The 22,746-nt window shown below is 40.6% G+C and overlaps 1 protein-coding gene across 2 annotated transcripts in view; it reads left to right on the forward strand.

Moving 5' to 3' along the window:
- Positions 1–22,746, forward strand: part of APAF1 (apoptotic peptidase activating factor 1) — a 79,431-nt gene that overhangs the window by 49,738 nt on the left and 6,947 nt on the right. For both annotated transcript variants that reach the window (XM_054028718.1, XM_054028711.1), the window contains exons 19-25: positions 1,508–1,636; positions 2,902–3,027; positions 3,591–3,710; positions 15,100–15,225; positions 17,223–17,348; positions 19,163–19,282; positions 19,995–20,120. In XM_054028718.1, the coding sequence (XP_053884693.1) occupies positions 1,508–1,636; positions 2,902–3,027; positions 3,591–3,710; positions 15,100–15,225; positions 17,223–17,348; positions 19,163–19,282; positions 19,995–20,120 (873 nt within the window). The remainder of the gene's footprint in view (positions 1–1,507; positions 1,637–2,901; positions 3,028–3,590; positions 3,711–15,099; positions 15,226–17,222; positions 17,349–19,162; positions 19,283–19,994; positions 20,121–22,746) is intronic.

Genomic DNA, 22,746 nt, shown 5'->3' on the forward strand with positions numbered 1-22,746 from the left:
TTTAATACTCTATACTCCTGGAGGAATTCTGTGAAACTGCACATGTGCAGAATTCATGTCCTTCGCAGTTTTTTTTGCTTCTCTGCAGAAAAATGACTTTCTGATGGGGAAGCTCCAAGAGCGGTCATGCGCCTGTCCCCAGCAGTGTGGGCAGCCGGCGGAGAGGTAAACCACTGCAGGGGTTAGGGATGCCCTGGCTGGTGGCTCCTAATCTGCACCTGGCTCAGCTGCTAGTCTCTACAAAACTGGAGGCGGATGGGAGTTGCTCTTCCCCTGCAAGGAGCTGCTGGGACTGGGGCAGACCCACCCCCAGAATCCTCCCTCGGCTGCAGGAAGCTTTGCTGCCCCTCCACCCCTCACTTCCTGCCCCATTGCTCCTCAGCCATGGGGGGAGGGATCAGTGTACAGGGAGTTGCTCCCCTGTCTGCCGCTCCCCTGTCTGCCCAACCTCCCCGCCTCCATACTTAGACTCCACTGCTGAGCCTCCACACCTGAACCCCCACCCCGCCGAGGCTTACCCCTTCATCCGGAGCCCCTATGCACCCAGATCTCCCTAATCCCCCCCACACACCTCCTCCTGAGCCCCACCCTGCACCCATACCACCCTGATGAGTCCTCCGCACCCAGACCCATTGAATCCAAAGTAGCTGCACCCAGACACCCACCCTACCAAGCCCCAATCTCCCAGCATCTGGACACCCCCACCCTGCTAAACCCTTCCATGCCCCCCTCCCCGCTGAGTGCCAGCCACCATCAGCTGACGACCCCCCCCCAGAGTCCCATTGATTGCCCCTGCACCGAAACCCCCCAATGAGCCCATACATCCAGATCTCCCCCCACTGAGCTGCCTGCACCTAGACTGCCCTGCATAGAACCCTCTCACCCCACACCTGGATCCCCCCACACTAAGCCCTTCCATACTTGGATCCTGCCGGGCTGAGCCTGCCTGCTCACACCTGTTGCACCTGGCACAGAGAGGCAGGGCCCTGGGATGTTTCTGGGGCAGGCCCGGCCCTTGTGCTGTGTCAGGGTCAAGTGCAGCCTCACCGAGTCTGTGTCCTGGGGGATGGAGGGGGGCTTCAGGGTGATCTCCCACTCTGTGCAGCCAGTGGCCTGTGCTCTTCACTGCCATGCTGGAGCCTCCGCGTTTATTTATTGACAAATACAATTTGCAGAATTTTAAAATATTGTGCACATAATTTTTTTTTTTTGGTCCCTATTTCCTTCAGGAGTAATTATTTTGTATTAAAGTGTGTATTTAAATATGCTTTAATTAAATATTTGGATGATATAAGGTCTCTGAAAAAGGAGTAGGTCTGTTAATTTAAGGAACCACATTCTTCCCAGTTGGTGAATACATGTTGTTGAGTGCTTTAAACTACTACTAATGATCATAGTTAATTACTTGCCAGCAGTAAAGTACATATAAATCTTATAGTTTTTATTGAACAGCTAAGTAATAGTCATGATAATACAATATATTTATTAGAATTGTATATGTTTGCAGCTTCTTGATGTTATAACCAGTGACTTGATAGCAGAAGTCCTTATAAGTCACCATAGTACAATCCAGTACTGTGACTTTTGTCCTGGCAATCAGTTGGTAACAGTTGCTTTATCACATTATTCTGTTGAGGTAAGTGACTATCCTTGTTAACATAATTTAAATAGTACTCCTGGGATACTATAATGGATTTAGACACCCCATTTTCTCCATAGTTTTGGAGAGCTAGAACTTTTCAATAACTGCCCGTGTGTGTGTGTGCGCGCGCGCACAAAATGTACTTAGTTACTTTACTATTCTTAGCACACAATGTAATATTTGAAATTCATTTTTCTATTTTATTTTACTCATTTTATTAGAGGTATAATTTTGAATGGTGGAATATTGTTTTTGAACTATACATACTTTTCATTTCGAACATAGTTTATTTTTATATTTTCACAAGTTGCAAAATGAACATTTTATTTAACTGTACATGTTAAAAGAAAAATAAATCAGTAAAACTCAGTCTTCAAGATATAATATGGTATAAAAGACTCTTGTACAATATACCAGTACACTACAGGGCTTTTGACGATTCAGCCAAGTGAAAAATACTTAAGTACAGTAACTCCTCACTTAAGGTTGTAGTTATGTTCCTGAAAAATGTGGCTTTAAGTGAAACGATGTTAAGCGAATACAATTTCCCCATAAGAATTAATGTAAATGGGGGTTAGGTTCCAGGGATTTTTTTTTTTGCCAGACAAAAGGCATTATATATATTTTAAACAATTTAATACTACGCTGTGTGGGGGGGTAGTAGTGTGCACATGCTGTGTGTTTACAAACATACTGTACATACAGTACAGTACAATAGTTGGGAGGTGCCCCTGCCTTACCCTACACAGGCACAGCCCACTGGCACTGTAGATGAGGCAAGCAAGGAGGCTGAAGGTGCTGTAGGCTAGGAGAAGCACATTGCCCAACTTTAAGAGAATGTTCCCTAATTGATCAGCAATGTAACAACGAAACAACATTAACCGGGATGACTTAAAGTGAGGAGTTACTGTAGTGGATGGAATACTTACTTTATCCATTCTAGTCCTAAAACATTTGAGTATCATATTTTCTAAAACTGATACATTTAAGTCTACATTTGAGCACTCCATATATTAGATTGATTTAGTTATATAACTGAGAAGGCTGATCTTTCAAAGAATAAATATCTATAGTAAATAGTGACCGCAGAAGACAACTCCATATTACAGTTAGTGTACTCAGGATGAGGACTGAAAGCAAATACTAATAGAAAAAATTGGTATGTTCTTAGGTACTATTGTATGTGCTTTGTGTTTCGTACTTAGAATGTAGTGGTGATGATATAGTTGAGGTCTTCCTTTGTTATATTTTTGCTATAGTTATGGAATACAGAATCCTTTTTAAAAGTTGCTGATTGCAGAGGACATCTGAGTTGGGTTCACTGTGTGACATTTTCTCCTGATGGATCTTTATTTCTGACATCGTCGGATGATCAGACAATAAGGGTAAGGTAATTTATTTCCAGTTGTATGGGCATATTTACATGTTACTTGTTTAGGATATGTACTTGTGTATAATATCTGTGCTATATTTTTTGATCCCTACATTCATGTGATAAATTGCAGTGCTACCATTAGCAGAGGTGACCCTGTTCTTTTCCTTGTTGTTTCTTTCCTGACTTCAATAAACAGTATTCATATTCTTGAAACTTCTTATGCAAATGAAATATATATTGCAGTAGCTGGTACTTCCATTTTAAAAATTCTTTTCTTTGATTTCAAGTTAGGAACTGGTGAACTTTGTGCATGTGACTTCTCTGAGTAGAAGTATAGGGGAGTCAGTCAGTATGGGGAAAATATCAATATTGCATTTTATCTATTTGGATTGTACTTCCCTACCTAGTAATCTAATAACTGAAAACCATTAAAAATATTGAGCAGTTATTCTCAATGATTTAAAATGATTCCATTTATGAGTTTCTTACTTTTTGTATGTACCCTTATTTATTGACTGAAAGTTTTATATCCTGTTCTTTATAGAACCTTTGATACATTATTCCCTTTAATAGATTTGGGAGTCAAGTAAGGTGTGCAAGTCCTCTGCTGTTGTGTTAAAACGTGAACTAGATGTTGTGTTCCAGGATGATGAAGTGATGGTTTTAGCAATTCTCAATCAGAAACATCTACAAGTAAGTGTATTTCTGTATGGACTTCAATTCATAAATCAATAATATGCCCAAGGGTCTCTGTAATCTACAGAAAAAGTACATTAAGAATTGTTATTTTTGTTTTTGATTTTAAGCATTTGGATGTGGCATGTAAATGGCTAATGTTCTGTAATTCACTCTTTAAATGATTGAATTACTATACATTAGGTCCAGACAAAGGAGCTATGGCTATTTTAATGAGCAAGACCTGTTAAAGTTTGTGGGCTTTTTCCCTTGAAAAGGAAGATATGCAAATTGAAGCTGACTGCATGGAGAAGGGTAGAGGACCTTTTCAGTTATAAAATAACTGTTCTTAACTAGGTGTATACCTTATATTTTATTAATTTTGGGTACAATATTTCTGTATGGGCTAAAAATACAAATTGTTGTCGATACACTGGTGAAACTAAAGTAGTTGGTATTCTTAAACACACACATGTAGCTGCCTTCACTTTTGTAATAGAAACATTTTTGAATTAGCATGTATCCTTCCATAATTTTATGTCCAGTTATATCAGTTATGTGATGTGACATCCTGTAGACGTGATGCATCAAGTGGCTAATGTAGCTAATTTAGAACACTGACATGCTTAACTACAGTAGCTTTCAAGAAAACATGCTTATATTCATTTTTTGTTACAAAATGCTGTCTGTTCAGAATTTGTCAAAATGTTTTTCATATTAAATGTCAAAAATTCCTTTCATGTAAGTATGTTGCAGTTTCTTTTTTTTTTTTTTTTTTAGAAGTCAGATCAGACAATTACTTAAATATACTAAGTTGTCAATGGTCTTTCCTATACAAATTTTTGCATTATCCTTATGTATCTATGTCTGAAATGCAGGTTGTCCTAAAAGATCCTGAATCCTTCCTTTAAAAAGATGGACCCAAGCCACAAGGCTTGGATCAAGATTTTCTCATAGTTTTGACATGTTTAGACATATCTCTAATCCTTGAGCTATAAAATCCTGGAGTATCAAAAAAGTTGTAAGACAAAGGTAAATTGAAAGCAGAGCATAAATAGTGGGGTGAGCAGAATTAAATAATTTAGACTTTTTTCGACAGTTTCTTTAGGGACAAGAAGTAGCTGCAGAATGTGTTTACAAGACCCCAGTACATCTGACAAAATAGGGTGGAACAGTCTGTCACTAACCCTTTCTGAATTATTTCTTGCTGTGTGGGACACTAACAGCATCTTAGGTATAATACCCATTATGGACCAAATTCTGCTCATCCGTGTGCAACTTTTATCTTCTGTGGGAGTTCTGCATGCTGGACCCTAATGCAAACTATCTAAAAATCTTGCTTGCTGGGGATACGCTAAGTGTTTGTAGGCCATGGAAGAGAAAGAACGAGGTAATCCTTGTAGCTGAAAGTATTTTTTCAGCCTGTAAAATGCCTTTTCTACCCAAAGGAAATTGAAAAATTTAAAGCTTCAGGAATGACAAGGGGGAATTTTTTTTTACTCAGTAGACAATTGTGTATATGACTTCACTGGTCCTTCTGCACATCCCACAAGAATTTTTGCTGAAGTGATGTATTTTAAAGCAACGGCACTAACTTTTATAACTATGAAAACTGAACACCCATATTGCATGGCACCCGCAAGGTGATCTACATTTCCTGTGTAGTAATTCAGACTGTCAAATTCTAAAAATTTTCTGCTGGTGAATGCCAACTATCTAATGTTAGCGTTATCAATATTCTTATCTGAGAGCAGTGAATGAAATAATGAGGAATCAGCATCTTCCCCCAATTCTAAGTTATTTGTTCACCTATAATTAGTCTTCATTAAGCATTTATTTTCAAGTATAATTGTTTGAGTCTTATTGTCTGTGTACATATATGTTCGTTTGTCTTCTGGCTTTTTAATGTTTTGTTTTTTTGACTTTCATTTTAACCATAACATTTCAAATGGAAAGTAGAATTCTGTGTTTCTTGATAAAGGAGTGAAAAACATTTGTATGTGACGTTATAGCCACTGACTTTTTCTTTCAAGTTTTACTTTTTTTAGAGCCAAATGTTGCCTTCAGATCAATTCCATGAATCTCTAAATTGTGAATGAAGTAATTGAGAGACTGATAAAACTCTTCCATACTTCATAACTTCTATCCTCCAAAAAATGTGGCATAGCATATAAAATGCAGACACACATGAACTGTCCTGTCGCAATAGACCAGTGATCCTTTTAGTCTGGTATTCTGTTTTAGTGGTTATTTAAAATTCTTTAGGCTCTGTCTACAGTAGCTTTTTCTCTTCACATTTCCCACTACTACAGCTTTACTGGTGGTGGCAGTAGTGTGAGTGCTAATGAAGATAGGTCTCCAGAGTTTTAACCAGTTTTATCTAAACCTGCCTTTGACCAGGAGAACAACTATTTTCAGTTGCTTTGTATCGGCCATGATTAGCTGGCAGGAGGCCCGGCAGCCCTTCCTGGGTGAACAAATTGTTCTGGCTGCCCATAACATGTAGTGTGAGAGGATAGCTGAAACTGATTTTTCTGCTGCTCTCCTTTGCATGGGGCATATCTGGGTCATGTCCGTTCTTCTGATTAAAGGAGGTTGTTACAGCATTCCATCTGTGCAAGCCTGGCTGAAGGGGAACCTCCCTGACAGCTTCCCTTCATAAGTGTTTGCCCCTGCAGGAGGAAACATGGAATCTTAGGTACCCCATCCTTTTTACCTTTTAGTCTGTCAAGAGCTCAGAAAGGGATCTTCCTCTTTGCTGGGACCTTTTACCTACTTTTTTCCCCTCCTTTTCTCTCTTCTCTCCTATTTTCTGTCTTTCCCCCTCCTCCATCTCCTCACCAAATTGTCTGTCTCTTCCTCTGCCTGGAGAACCTGCACCAAGGCTAATTAAAAGGCCTATAATGAAGCAATAGGCCCTCTTCCCTTTCCTCCAAAGGTACTGTATGTTTTTCTACTCAGAGCTGCTGTGCCCCATCCCCTTTTATTGGACTGTTTAAGTAGGAGGACATGGAACCCGTGGGAGTGGTTGGAGCCCCTCCAGAGAACCCAGCAGAACCAGAATTTTTGGCTCAGAGCCAACAAAAGCATTAAAAGAAAGTCATTTGCATCATACTTTATACAGCAAAGCATGGCAGAGGAGAAATTCAGTAAATGAGGTGAAAATTCTCATAAGGCAAGCCCACCGACTTCTCCGCATCAACCAAGCAACTTCTCGGTCTTCTGTTTCATTAGTTGGCACCTCTTCCCATTCCGTCCAGGGATATACTGCATTCGATAGTTATCGCTGCAGGAAAACTGGCAGATCACCCTCTGCAACCCAGAGATTTCCTCTTGCTTATTTCCTAGTATAGGTTACTGCAGGGGCACCCTACGCCTGTGCCATGGATGCCTTCCAGAAGTGTGCTGCATTTGATACATGACTACAGAAAAGCTGCAAGATTTCAATCCAGATCCTTTCATACTCAGTACATAGTACATATTGCTCCAAGGACAGTCTCCATCAGCAGTCTCAACAATAAAAGGAATATACTACCCCTTGACTTGTTTCTCTTTGCTCCTTCCAACAGAGGTGCTAGAGCGTAAATAAAAATGAGGCTTTCAGAAAATTCCTCAGCTGACCCTGATTTGACTCCTCCCTGAAGAAGTGAGAGTTACCTGAATCCTGTTTGGAAAAAATCACACCTAGAAACATCCACTCCTAGTGGATTCAACCAGGGTTGAATGGGACCAGCTGTCTAGAAGGTAATACATCCATCTGATCATCGGTAAAAGTTGATAGGATGCTACCATAGGGCCAAAATTGATGCCACTGTGATTGTAGTAGGTCAGATAGTTATTTCCATTGACTCCATCTTCTGAGGGATCAAGTAGACAGAAAGAGGGCCCTGACTTTGCAGATGCTATGAAGCAGAGGTGACACCATGCCTCAATCACCTACTTCACTATGTAACTGCACTCTTTCACCTTAACAAGCTATTTCTCTAGGACATCCCTCTCACGGCACACTTAACTAAAACACAATTTGTTGCAGAAAACAACGTGCACAGACCCTACTGAACGCTGGTTTTGGCGCATCATTCATCGTAGCTCATGCCATTTGGACACCTTCCAGTTATCCATTTTGCTTCATAGCTACCAGTTTAGTAAAAAGAGATTTATAGTTCTTCACTTGGAAGGCAGACCAGCAGGAGAAGCAGCTGGTGGAATCTGCCTCTTACCAGTTTTTCCTTGACAAAGTGGCAGTGTAGTCCTCGCATCCTCATTGCAGGTGCTTCCTATGTACATACTGATACTGTAGAACCAATGGAAGGGAATCATGATTGAGCTGAGGGAAGATGCAGAAAGGGGACCTTCAGAATTTAGGTCATTCCACCTCAAGTGACACAGTGCATTCCATATTACCATCTGCCAGAATCTGAAACCCCCTCATTTGATGAAGGCATCTTTCCTGCTTCCTCCTAGTCTGGAAAAGATCTTCCACAAACAAATGAGACCTGGAGAAAATCAAAAAGAATTTGCATTTGGTCTTTGAAAGAATCAGAAAGTATTGTTTTCACTTCTATTCTGAAGAAGTTGCAAGGAGTCAGAGCTGTCAGATCTAAGGACCTCGACAAATGCACCAGATCTAGGGGATTGTGAATGGAAACTTTCTTCCATGCTAATGAGTGTTCCATTCATAGGATTTTTTTTAAAGTCAGTAGGTCTCAAGGAAAAGCCTACCGTCGTATCAAATCACCACATGCCACTAGGAGTTTCCTCAGGTTTTCAGACAAATCCTTCCATTATAAATACAAGGGGTCCCAATTTATCCTTGTAATAATGCCCAGAACATTCACCAAGGAATACATTGTGTCCATTTCTGGATAACATGCTTGCAAGAGATGTTGATTGCTAGAGGACACACATAGCCATAGAGCTCTCACTGGGATCCTTTTTTGGGGTCATGTCCCCAAACAAATAACCTAACATCTGTATTACACTTCACAGGGAAGCAATGCTAATGTTTTCATTAGTCTTTTTTAATGATGGTCCACGACAATGGCCCTAAAGGGAATTGTAAATGTAACAGAAGAACACCTGATCAGATACATGTCATAGCCAGGAGAGTGAAGTTTGTTTCAGTGGATTCCCTTGAAGCTGGCTAAGCCACTCATCACCTTGTTTACATTAGCCAGCAGATTTCTGTAATAATACATATATTACAAGATGAGGTACTTGTTAAGGCAAATGGACTATAGGTGGCAGCTGTTGGCACCTTTTCTAAAGAATGGGCAAGATTGCTGTGTGATTTTCCCCTATTCCATTGCTGACCAGAGTGATACAGAAGATCACTGAGGACCAGAAAAGAGTTGAGCTCCTGGGGTCACATTTACAGGGAAAGCTGTAGTGCTCTTGAGATTACTCACTGTGCTGCACATCCACTCCTTCACCTTCCGTTACAAAAGAATCGTATAAGCTATGGCCCAGTGATGCATTAATATCTGAAAAACCCAAGTAGTGCACAACGTGGCTGTTAAGCAAAGTCAGTTGGGGAAAGAAGTAATTTCAGTTGGGTCCTTAGTACTCTCCCAACTTCTTGGGAAGAATCACATTCAGAATGTGCTTCTCTTGCTGAAATGAGTTTGTGGAATAGTGCATAGAAAGGGTAATTATAGTATGAATTATGCAAGATTCAATAGGCTGTCACCAATGCAATATCTTAAATTCAATGACCGTATGCGTCCTCATACTTAAGGGCACCATCCTGGAAGCCATTACAACTGAACACATTAAGAGTTAGGGATTTTGTCTAGTCAGACTCATTATATGATTTTAATTACAGGAGGTGTTTCTAAGAAAACTAGAAGTTTTACATATAAAGAGAAATTTTATTTCAGATGTTCCTTGCTGTCTTTCTAATCAGATGCGAACATTAGAGAACAACTCTGACACATTAGATATCAGAAGGGCTTTGAAGGTTTTTCTTTAGCAGACCTGAAAAGCCAAGGTCCTGTTTTTCTGCTGGAACATGAGATGCAGGAGCCAAAATGCACTCACAAGAATACCTTTACTACAAGAATCTGTAACTGTATCAAAGATGTATGCAAGGCTGACATGATTTGAGGATATTTGTCCAGAACAGCCACATCTTCCTCGGTGGAAAAGGCTGGCAAGGGAGAAATGCAAGGTAGATATCTAGTTCAACTCTACATTCCTTTTATAAAACATTAAGCTCACCTTCCAGGGGTCTGATGATGCTGCCTTTGGTAGATGAGACTTCAAATCAGTTGAAACTATCTAGCATAGTTGTCTGTGCTTCTAAACTCTGTATTACATATCCATACTCCCTTATTTTGCTCTTTCCACTACTGGCTATTTCCCACAAGTAGAGCAGATATATACGCACAAAGGGGAGAATGGGACAAAGTCTTACTGATCAATGTATTCTCTTTTCAGATCAGTCCACCCTTAAATTTTTTTTAGGGAGGGGGAATAGTGAATCTAATTAGTTGAAAGTGTTAATGTATTTTTGCCAACATTATTTGTCCAAGCAACTCATATGCAATAGCATAACTGGACTCTTTTCTAAGGTAACACATGATCTACTTACTTATGATTAACAGATGTATTTCTGAAATATAACAAGTTTCTGTGGTAATTATGGAAGAACTGTTTTAGAGAAAAGATGGTGGGCAAGTCCTGTACCGACCAGGCTCACCTAGATCTAGAATTCTAATTACCTCCATCCGATCAATGGAGGAGACCCAACCTTACAAGTAGAGGTCCAATTTATATGCCCCTTCATGAAGAAGAGAAATTGACAAATCATAAAAAAGATTTGGGCATTGTGGTAGAGCCAGAGCCGCCGAGAGCGGGTTCGGGCCGTGGTGAAAATTTTTTTTCCAGCCCCCCAGCAAGGGCGGACTGGCTAAACAGGGCCGACGAGAGGGGGGGAAGCCGGGCCCCGATAATTTGTACCGGCTTCGCTTCCTCCCCTCTCTCCCCCTCCCCCTCCCCCTCCCCCCCCCCCCCGTCAGCCCTGGGTAGAGCTGAAGATGAGATCCCTGTGCAATGCTGTGCCCAAAAAGGCTAATGTGGTCCATAAATCGATAAACAGGGGAAGTAGGAGTAGGGAGCTAGAGGTTATTTTACCTCTGTATTTGATGCCGATGTGACTGCTGCTGGAATAATGTGTTCAGTTCTGGTGTCAACAATTCAAGGACATTGATAAATAGGAGAGGGTTCAGAGAAGAGCTACAAAAATGGTTAAAGGATTAGAAGACATGCCATATAGCAGTGCTCTTCACTCTTTTTGAAGCGTGGGCCACTTTGGCAAAAAATCTGCAGTGTGAGAGCCACATCAACTACTAAATTAACACATTGCTTACTATTCCTTAATGATGTAATGTTACAGAGCCACTCGTATAACTAAAACAGTCTACTTGTACAATAAAATTATACTTCTTTTATAAAATAATAACCAGGAAAATATATTAAAAATGCACCTATGCGAGTTAACTTTTTAAGAGCAGATAGTGCAAAACTTACTTTAAAAACTGGATGAGCGAGAGTGTGCCTGTTCCTCCTTGACTTTGTTCATGCAGTATTTGTAATCTGTCCTCGCAATCCTAGTAAGGCAGTCCAAATGTCCATTGGTCAATTTGCTCCTCTGTTTTCTTTTCAGCCCTCTGGCTGGGGGTGAGGGCTGCAGGGTGGGGCCGGGGATGAGAGGTTCAGGGTGCACAAGGGGGCTCAGGATTGGGGCAGAGGGTTGGGATGCGGGAGGGGGGGGGATTAATTCTCCATCGCTAACAATTTTTAAATCAAGATTGGATCTTGGTTTCTTTTTTTTTTTATTTTTTTTTTATTTTATTTTTAAAGACATGCTCTATTTCAAAAGGAATTATTCTGGGGAAATTCCGTGGCCTGTATTATGCAGGAGGTCCGAGTAAATGATCACAGTGGTCCCTTTTGGCCTTGGAATCTATGTATCTGTGACTTGTAAGGCCAGTTCAATGTTAAGCAGAAATTCAGAGAGTAAAATTGAGCTCTGAACTTCTTACTGCAGCCAGGCTTTGTCTCTCAACAGCGCTTACCCTGCAGCATTACTTTTTTGTTTGGGAGAAAAAAAAAACTTTTAAAATTTTATAGAAGAACAATAGAGAAAATTAAAAGCTTGACGTGAAGAGTCGGCACTTCTGAAATTTGGGCCAAATAGTATCCAAGTATGTGGACTAAGAATGCTTGGGGTGAACAATAAGCATCGCTGCAGGTGTATTCATTTTTTTAATTATATAAACTCTTGAATTTCACATCCTATCTACCAGAATTGAGATCACATATAATTAGTGACTTAGTCTTACTATTTACATCACTAGAACTTAAAATAACAGCTTTTCATAGCCTTTTTTATGTCATTGTTTGAACTAGATTAAAACTAGAGAGATTAAATCTTATTTTCAAAGTAACTTCAGAAGTCATAGGTACAGATTTATCTGTACTGTACATTTGCTCTATATCTATTGCCCACCTTACAATAATATCTTAGACTAATATAACATCTTCATTAGGGACTTTGCAGTGACTGTGCTCATGCTTTGCAAATCCAGCAGGCTTCAAGAGGAGGGGAGTGTACTCAGTACCTCACAGGGTTTAGTCCTTGTTCAACTAGATTAGAAAAGCAGCATAACTTTTCTTGTTTTAAAGCAAGAATAACACATTACAAAATGTATTTGGTTCTTTTGCAAAGCATTTTGTCTAGTTATAATATTTTGTAGTATATGTTGTAAAATTAGTGGAAGGTATAATAGAGCTCTCATTGCAGCTCTCTGCTACTAAATATTTACAGTAAAGTAGGAAGAGACTGCGTATATTGATGAAGTGTTGGTAAGTGAGGTTCTGTTGTATACTTGACATACACTGTTAGGTTGCATTATTTTATATTTTAAGAAAATATCAAATATTTACCTACTATTGGGCAAATCTGTTACAACTATTTGGACCTTTATAGGAAAGGACCTTTATAGGACCTTTTTTCCAACATCCTTTTCTGTCTTTGGACATTTGAGCATCTATGTATTAGAGGATCTGAGTGCATAACCATATTCCTCATGGAGAAAAAGGTTGGTAAGATACTTGAACATTTTCCCAATCTTGCTTGTCTGTTTGGTTCTGTCTACCTGTTTACTCAGTACTGTCTCTTCTTATATGTGTTTGTGTTTGTTCTGTCATCTTACTATTTGCAGTGTTTTACATTAGAATGTGTCTTCTGCTGTCCACATGTTTTTATTCCCTTTTCATTAAGGAATACTCGAAAGGAGTGTAAATAAAATAACTTAAATTATGAAACCTCCTCCCCCAGCAACAAGAATTTTTTTTAAAAGCATTCTTATTTTACCGATACAATTGCAATTTTTTTGGGGAGGCGGTGTTAGACTCTAGGGATTTTCTGTTTCAATGATTGACTTTGAAACTGTTTTAGTCTCAAGTTCTGATATCATTTATACCTGGTTTCCACTTTTTTATAAGAAGCGATATAGAGCTATGCACTAGTTATAGTGATTCAGTATTCTCTACTTCTAGAAATACACCGTTGGATTTTTTGAAACTTTGAAGTGGGATTGGATGACTCCGAGGGTTTGATTATCAAGTATAGAATATTTCTCCTCTAGGTTGCAAGTTGAATTGTGTCCAAGGTTAGGAGTGACCAAGTCCTTTCCATCTAATGGCTGGCATATGAATGTGTTGGTTCTTAGACTACTTCCCAGTGAACAGATAGCCACTTGCCATTTAAAAAAAAGAGTTGACTTCTGATTTTCAGAAGTAGATGGACTTCAGTGCCTACTTGCACACCAAGGAAAACTTTCCACTTTGCCTCTGATAGTGAATTTTTTAAGCTCTTCTAACATTTTTGTAAACAATTTGAACAAATTACCTATGTTCATTATCTAAAGGAGGTTAACCAATGAGAATCAGAAACCTGCCATGGATCTAGGAAGGGACCGATATAGGAACACACACAAATGCTGTTGGTTTTGGCCTGTGACCATCTTTAGAATAACCTTCCCCAGTGAAAGGTTTCAGTCTCCAGCCCATGTCAAAATCATTACATGCGTTAAAAGAATCAAACCATGCTATTTTTCCTCAATACACATGTATAGTTACTTTTGCATATCCATGGGAGAATAGATCCCTAACATCTTGTTTGTAAACTACTGTAAGCAAAGCTTTTTTTTTTTCTTTTTTCTTTCAGAGACTCTTTAAAACCATGGTCACCAACCGGTCAATCGCGATCGACTGGTCAATCCTAGAGCATCTCCCAGTCGATCATGATCTCTGGCAGCACAGCGGGGCTGCCGCTAAGACAGGCTCCCTGCTTGCCCCGGCCCCATGCTGCTCCCGGAAGCAGCCAGTGCGGCCCCAGGAATGGGGGGGTAAGGGTAAGCGTATCCCCTGCTACTGCCTGCAAGCACCACCCCCGTAGTTCTCTTTGGCCGGGAACGGGTAGCTGTGGCCAATGGGAGCTGCAGGGGCGGTGCTTTCAGAGAGGGGCGGTGTGCAAAGCCACATGCCACACGTGTCGTCCCCCCACCCAGTCCCCTACCAGAGCCAGCCCCCCGAGCTGCCTCCTGCACCCCGAGCCCCAGCCCTGCTCTCCCTCCCGGAGTCAGCACCCCATATCCCTTAAATTCAAAGTGATCTTGGGTGTAAAAAGGTTGGAGACCACTGGTTTAAAAGAAGCTTTCACTTGTTTGTAAATCATTGCATTCCAAAGATCCTTCCATGAAGATTACATGAAAGTGATAGTTGAACTGATGTGGACAGAGGTGACATGTAGTTAAGACCTACTTTACTAGATGTGTATATTAATCCTTTTTGAATCATACCCAGTTGCTAGGTGTGTAAAATCCTGACTGTATTGATGTACTTGAAAAATGTTTTGCAGGAGCTGTAAAATCTTGTCAACTTAAATTTGTTTTGTCTGAAGAACAAGTGCCTAGAGCTAGTTTATACAGCTTTTATAACTTCTTTCTGGGGTAGGCCTGGTCTACACTGCGGGGAGGGGGAGGGATCGACCTAAGATACGCAACTTCAGCTACGAAAATAGCGTATCTGAAGACGACGTATCTTAGTTCGACTTAACCTCGCGTCCTCACGGCGCGGGATCGACTGCTGCCGCACCCCGTCAACTCCGCTTCCGCCTCTCGCCGCGGTGGAGTTCCGGAGTCGACGGCAGAGCGATTGGGGATCGATTTATTGCGTCTACACTACCCTTAGAAAAGCACATCTGAATGTACTATATCCTATGTTCAGGTAGGTATGCTAAAACAGTGGTCCCACAAAAGATGTAGGTTTGTCATGTGTTTTAAAGTAAAGATGCTGTACAAAGTTGCTCTAGTTTAATAATCCACATTTTTGGTTGCAGCTAATTAATGGAAATACAGGCCATACTGACTATCTGACTGAAGCCCAGGAATCGCTTATTTGCTGCTGTTGCCTAAGTGAAGATCTTCAATATGCAGCATTTGGAGAGGAGAATGGAACAGTAAAGGTACTGTACCCTGATTTTTGGGCAGTATTGAGTAAATCCACTGGTTTGTGTTTCTAATGATTTTTGACTAGCTTTCTTTAACATAAAAGTAACATTCTTGTTTAAATTCTAGAAAGAGAGAGGATAAGTAATTCAGATACTGCTTTTTGATGACACAGTATGTTTTACTCTTGAAGATTAAAAGAAATGGTATTATAAATCTGTATTATGGGGAATCAACTGCTCCCCTACCCAACAATGAGTACACCAACCCAGGTCACTCCCTGCCATGAGGAAAAAACAGTGGGAATGGCTTTAGGGAAGGAAAACTGAGAAGTAATCCGTGAGGAGTTTCCTCAGAATTCTGTCATCAGGGTTTTCTCCCCTTCTAGCAAAAGAAGCAAGATGTTGGATCACGACACCAATATCTGCATGGATCTAGGGATCTACTGGAGGGCCTATGCCTCTGTGCTGCCTGCATGGTCCCCTTTAGCTGTCCTCTGCTCCCTCTCAGAATGGCTACAGTGGGTTCCAGAACGTGGAGACCACAGTGTAGAGAGAGTACTGCTTGGAACTTAATAGAGCCTCATGTCCTGAGTAGATTCCTGATGCAACTGGAGGTACTAGGAAAGGAAGAACAATATATTTCCCTGCTGCCATGCATGTTTGGAGACTAACACATTTATTATCCAGTTTATAAATATCAGAACTGTCTTGGCATTTATCCCCATACTTTTGTCCGCTCACATAAAAGGAGTAAGTAGAGTGTTATTAGTAATAGTGTCTTACACTTGTTGACCGCTTGACTCATTTCACATCTCTCATTACAGAGACAAGTGCCTACAAATTTTGAAAAATTGCACTTGCCTGTAATCTGTTAATTGCTGAGCATAACATAAATTTAGAGGCTAATTTGCTGTGTTGCAATCATGTTAACATAAAACATGAAACATATAACATGTTGATAAATTGTATAGTCAATAGTTTGACCACACTTTAGCTTGTTATGAAATATATTTAAGAGACCAAATAAACTATGTGAGTTAGGTTTATTGATACAAGCCAATAATAATATAGTACAGAAAAAGGTTTTATAAGATACCAGTTTCCAGGAAGACATTTTGTGCAGCATTATTACATTCACCTTAGAAGATATGCTTCCAAAGCTAACCCACCTAAAGCCATCTTTTCATATCCAACCTTTTTACAACTGCAAGGTACTGTATACGTTATTTGAAACTGCATTTAACCAATTAGCTTTTTACTTTGTTTTTCTGGTACTATGGTGTACCCCTCATCTCTTTGTTACGAATACATATATTCCAGGTACCAAAGGGTGTGAAGGCACCTCCTAGGTCTGTATTAGGATAGAACAATCTTATGTTTTATGCTTTTCCTTTGGGACATTTCAGTACTGGTCTGCAAGAGTAACTTTCTTCCTGTTGCTATGGTAAAGCATTCATCTGTCCTGGTCTTGACCGCTTCCCTGTTTGCTTAAACCAAAACTCACTTCAGTGAATGGAGGGGGTTATGGAATACTTAACATAAGTGGGCAGGGTTATATAAAAAGCATAGGCCAATTAAGGCTATATAACTGCTATTATATTACTTTTATGTACTTAATACGTACTGATATCTATATGATGCGAATAATACATATTGGTAATGTGATGCACATATGCTATCGCAGAATATATTAGTCAACAAACACGAACACACACAAAATTTCACCCATAGGTTGGTACATGCATGTCTGATACCCAAAGGAAATTGAAGGACTTGTAGCCAATTTTTAACAATGTAGATTATCTGCTCACTTTTTCCAAGGGTCAGGCTAACATATGGATTTTTTTCTCACCTACTGGTTTAGATTTGAGACCTCCCTTTTGTGTAGTACTGTATAGTATTCCATTATTTTTACTTCAGATGTTTTGCTTACATGTCTTTCTCTCAGTTTATTATATGTATGACTGTATTTTAATTCTTCATAAATGATCTCTCTGATTTTCCTTATAAAGGTTTTGAAATTGTTAAATAAGAGAGTTTTCAAATCCAGGACTGGACATGAGAAATCTGTACAACATTGCCAGTTTACATCTGATGGACAAACCCTTATTTCAAGCTCTGATGATTCAACTATACAGGTGTGGAAAATGTTTTAAACTTACATTGGAGCATTCAAAGCTACTAAAAAAAAAAAAAGTAGGTTTACACTACAGATAGTGCAGACTCAATACACTCCATGCATTTTCCATATTGACCATTGTTAGTCTCATGGTCCATTTGGATGGAGGACCATCCACAATTGAGCAATGTGGACTGGCATGTAGATGTCTGTTAGCAAGGTCATCTCGTTTACGTCTCCTAACCCCACCATTGAAACTTGCTGGCTGTCTTTCTAATGGCATCATTCACAACTTCTCTACGCTCGTGTTCAATATAATTTGTCTGCTTTGTGGGTTAGGGACTAACCAAGTTCAATAGCTCTGATGGTTTATAATTTGAAGTTACAAAATCTGAAGTACTTATTTTGTTACAAATAAACCTCCACTGACATTCAAATTTGGGTCTTTGATATCAATGGATATGTAGAGTTTTCAGACTTTACTTAGTTCAGGACTGATAGATGTTGCATTTTTAAAAAATTTTATAGAATGGGGACAGCAAATTGCTTCTTTTAAGTAATTATTTGTGCATACTTATCTTGTTGGACAGAAACAAAAAGAACCAAGTCAGAAAAAGGAGCACTTGCTTGATGGCCTAGAAAGGACCAAATATTTAGTAAAATCTAAAGTAGTGTGGTGACCATTGTGTGTTTTAGAACTTTTCTATTTTGTGTTCACATAATAATGAATTACACCCTTTCAGTAAAATTTAGCTGAAATAGGTGTCATAGTTGCAAAGAAATATGGATTCTCAAAATAGACAGTTCAACCATTTAGTAATTTAAGAATTTTGGGACCTGATCCAAAGTACACTGAAGTCAATTAAAAGACTCACTGACTTCAGTGTACTTTGGATCAGGCCCTTGATTGTGCCTTTATGGTAGCTGACTTAAATATGCGGAGATGCACACTTGCACATGGGAGGCTAGGACTGAGCTTGAAGTCTGATTCTTTTTCTTTTCTTTTTTTGTATTTTTCTTTTTTGCACCCATGTGGAGGTAAGAATTACTGAATAAAGGAAAATTTTATTAAGTCCTTTATTTAACTTGTCTGACAAGTTGTTTTTTGTTCTAGGATTCCCTCTAGTGGTTAATTTAAATTTTCTGGATTTTCATCCACAGAATTTTCTTGGCTATTGGCTAACCCTTATTCTTTGGTGCAGAAAGCTATAGGTTTAAAATAATTAAAAAAAAAAAATCTTGAGCTGTTTAATAATTTTTGTAAATAAAGTAACATCCTTTGAATGTTTAATGCACAGTTGCTGAAATTAAAAAGAAAAAACTATACAAACTTTTAAAACAAAGTGATATTTGATCAAAAATGTATTTTAACTGTATAATAAATCTGAGTAAAATTGCTTTACGGTAAAATAAATCTGAGTTAAAGTGTGAAAAGTTATTGGTTGAAATCAAGGTTTTTAGGCCCTACATTTGAGTTTGCAGGAGAAGTTTTCAAACTCACTAATAATGGTAGCTAGTTATTGAAAGTCACATTATATAAATTTTATTGGGGAGGCTTTTTCCCTTTTCAGACTTTTCTCAAGAGTTACTTCATTCACATGAACTTTCTACCAGGTGGCCATTATAATACAATTTTGTGGCTGGCTCACATTAGTGCTTACCCAAGGTGAGTTGCAACAAAGCCAGGTACCTTCAATAGTTAACATGGAATGGAAGACAATGGATATTTTCTGCTGAAAAGAACAAGTTAATCATTGTTAAATTATATTTGCAATGTGGAGGAAGAACCCATTGTTTGTTTTAAAAGCTTACACATTTTATATTTATAAGCAGGTGTGGAATTGGCAGTCAGAAGAATATATATTTTTAAAAGGTCACAAGGAAGCAGTGAAGAATTTTAGGCTTTTGGAAAATTCAAGACTTCTCTCCTGGTCATTTGATGGAACAGTTAAGGTAAATATAAAATATCTTTGTATTGACAAATTACAGAAGGTGCATTGTGTCTTTAATTGGTAGCAAAAAAACATAAAACTGTATATTTAATTGTCAAAGAATGAAACTTAGGCCTGGTCTATGCCGAGGTTTTTACCTAGAAGTGGAAACTATGTGATATAGCCGCACGCACCAGTGCAAGCTCCTTTTGTAGATGTGGTGTATCAGTATAAAGTGTGATTTTTATTTTTATTTTTTCCCCACCAGAGTAGCTATACTGGATGCTAGAAAACCCAGTGTAAACAAGGATTAAAAGTAGGCGCAACTGCTATATTCAGGAAATGCAAAGGTTTTAGAGTCAGTCCAGTAGGAAGATATGGCAATAAAAAAAAAAAGTAATTCAATATTTTGATTATAGTTTGCTTTTTCTGCTCTTGAGTTAATTCTGCATTACATTACATTATGTAATTTAGCACCAAAAGTATAAACTGCAACATTTTTAAAAGCTCAAATTTACATTTTCATTGTATTTCTAATTATTCACCTTACTACTCCTTATTACACCCTTCCTATTTTGCATATCTGTAAAGAGCCACAACCATTTTTTTTATGGATGTTCTTGATGTACTTAGTCCAGTGTATGTTGTTGTATTAGAATGGTTTTATAGATATTGAATTGATCAAAAACTGCAAAAGTAGCCTGTATATTTTAAATTTTAATAATATTTTATAGGTGTGGAATATTTGTACTGGAAAAATAGAAGAAGATTTTGTTTGCCATGAAGATGCTGTTCTTTCTTGTGCTATTTCACCTGATGCCACCAAGTTTTCATCTACCTCTGCTGACAAAACGGCCAAGGTTAGTAAACATAATGTTGACAAATCTGCACAGTGAGGTAAGTGTATCTTGGAATTTGTGCTAAAGACCAACTTCATTAGGTAGCAAACAACCACTCCAAATACCTCTATGCATTACAAAATATCATATTATATATATGTATCAGGTGACCATCTGTTAGTTTGTCTGTATGTTTGCTTACTTGCTGTGTGCTTGCGAGGTTATAGTGTGATCTGTTTTGGGGTCTGTGTTCTGAGCCAAGTTTCCGGCTAGGCTAGACTGAGAGTTTACTAATGAGCCTGCTGTCCTTTGATTTCCCCAACCCCGTAAAGTGCCTTGACAAGGGGGCAGAGCTAACTCAGGGAAAATATATTCTTCTTCGAGTGCTTGCTCACGTCAGTTCCATTCTAGGTGTGTGCAGCTGGGTGTGTGCAGTTGTCAGACACTTTTGCCTTATCGGTATCTGTAGGACCTGCTGTGGCAGTAAATTCAATTCAATTCAGAAATTGCAGTACCTCCCATTTGGTCCATGCTGGAGCTCTTTTGCGATTCTGGGACTCCAAGGTCACCTGTACTGATGAGCACGTCAGCCCAGGTCACTGATTTGCCACTACTGGTTGCGGGCACCACGCTCTTGGCACCGGTTATCTTTGTGCTGTCCATCACCATCCCCAACACCTTGGGAACACACTCCCTATTCCCAGCACCGGTCTTATCATTCGAGGCACTGGTCGGCGACTGTTAGCCGACAGACCCAGACGTCGATGACCCCACCCTGGTCACTGAAGGGGGATTTCTCCAACACAGGCAGGGAGTTCAGCCCCTCGCCGAGACAGCACCGTAGCAACTAGGCTCTGAAGGAGCATCCAACACAGCAATGCTGACCTGGCAGCAGGGCCAGTGGCCAGTGCAATGGCCTTACTGGAATGCCTGGGGCATGCCGGTTATGCTGATTCCCCCGTCTCACCAATCCTTGGTTGCCGTGTTGGACAAACCCCAATCGGCACTGGTGGCGCCAGGCTTGGTGCAGGAAGCACCAGCGGGTACTGCGGTGGAGGAACACTTGCCCACCCCGAGACCCCCTGTCCCTGCAGGGGATGATGCCCTGGGCCCTTCCCTGGTGGTTCAGTCATCATTCTTCTCTCCAAAGGAGACAGTAGTGGGATTCTTCCGTGCTAGCCCACCAGACAACTTTAGGGAGCACCAGTGGGACTCCCTCCACAAGTTTAAGGACTCCGTGCCCAAGTTGATGGCCCAAGAGTTCGGGGCTCTTGTGGAGGAAGGTACCACAGCAGCTCAGTGCTCCATCCAGATGGCCTAGGATGAGTCCGATTTAGTGGCCAGGGTGGTTGCCTTGGTGGGGCATGTGGCACAGCTTGTGGCTTCAGACCTCCGGCCTGTCCCAGGAGATGCAGTCGTCCATACAAGAGCTTGGGCCACCCTCCACTCCCAGGAGATGCATATGCCTCAGTCTGCGAGGCAGCCATTCCAACTGCCCCCACTGCCAAGGCCTTAGCAGCCTCGGCAGGGATCTACAAGGAGAAGAGACAAATGGGTTCAGTTACCACTGCCCTTCTCTTCCTGCTCACCTGCACAACCTGGCTGGGTGGAACATGATGGAGCCAGAAGCAGGCATTTTGAGGGTGTGCTCGAGAGCGATGCCCCAGTCACCTCCCCGGATCTGCCCCATCTTTTCCTCAACCATCTCCATCCCTATGCTCCGTAGTTAACTACTGAGGATTGGGAATGTTTGGCCTGAGTCCAGTAGGTCCTACTAGGGAGTAGAAAGCCCTCCACTAGAGAGACCTACCTGGCCACCTGGAAACAATTCATGTGCTGGGCCTCAGCCCAAGACGTTAGGCCTGAGCAGGCCTCGCTGCAGCTGATGCTGGACTACCTTATGCATCTCAAGCTCCAAGGTTTGTCCCTTTTATCAGTTAAGGTCCACTTGGCTGCTATATCAGCCTTTCGCCTTTTGTTCCAGGGCAGATCAGTCTTGGCTCATAGCATGATGGTCCGGTTCTTAAAAGGTCATAATCAACTCTACCCTCGAGTCCTGGACCCAGTCCCTCTGTGGGACCTGAATCTGGTGCTCGCACGGCTTGTGAAAGCTCCCTCGAGCTGTTGGCATCCTGTTCCCTTCTGCTCTCCTAGAAGGTGTCATTCCTAGTGACAATAACTTCTGCCTGAAGGGTCTCCGAGATTAGGGCACTTACATCAGGGCTGCCCTGTACAGTGTTCAAGGACAAAGTCTAGTTGCAGCCACATCTGACTTTCCTGCCCAAGGTGGTTTCGCAATTTCACACAAGCCAGGACATATTCTTGCCTGTCTTCTGCCCAAAGTCTCATAAGTCTGAGGAGGAACGTAAGTTGCCCTCCCTGGATGTCAGGAGAGCGCTAGCCTTCTACATCAAGAGGACCAAGCCATTATGCAAGTCGACGCAGTTGTTCATCACTGTGGCAGGTAGGTTGAAAAGTCGTCCAGTGTCCACACAGAGAATTTCTTCTTGAATCACAGCCTGCATCCGATTCTGCTATGACGAGGCAAAGGTGCTTCCACTGGCGATTGTAACCGCCCACTCAACCAGAATACAAGCCTCGTCGGCAGCCTTCCTGGCCCACGTGCCAAGCTTAGATATCTGTAGGG

The sequence above is a fragment of the Malaclemys terrapin genome, chromosome 1 (genome assembly GCF_027887155.1).
Source record: "Malaclemys terrapin pileata isolate rMalTer1 chromosome 1, rMalTer1.hap1, whole genome shotgun sequence".
In the NCBI taxonomy this organism is placed as follows: domain Eukaryota; kingdom Metazoa; phylum Chordata; order Testudines; family Emydidae; genus Malaclemys; species Malaclemys terrapin.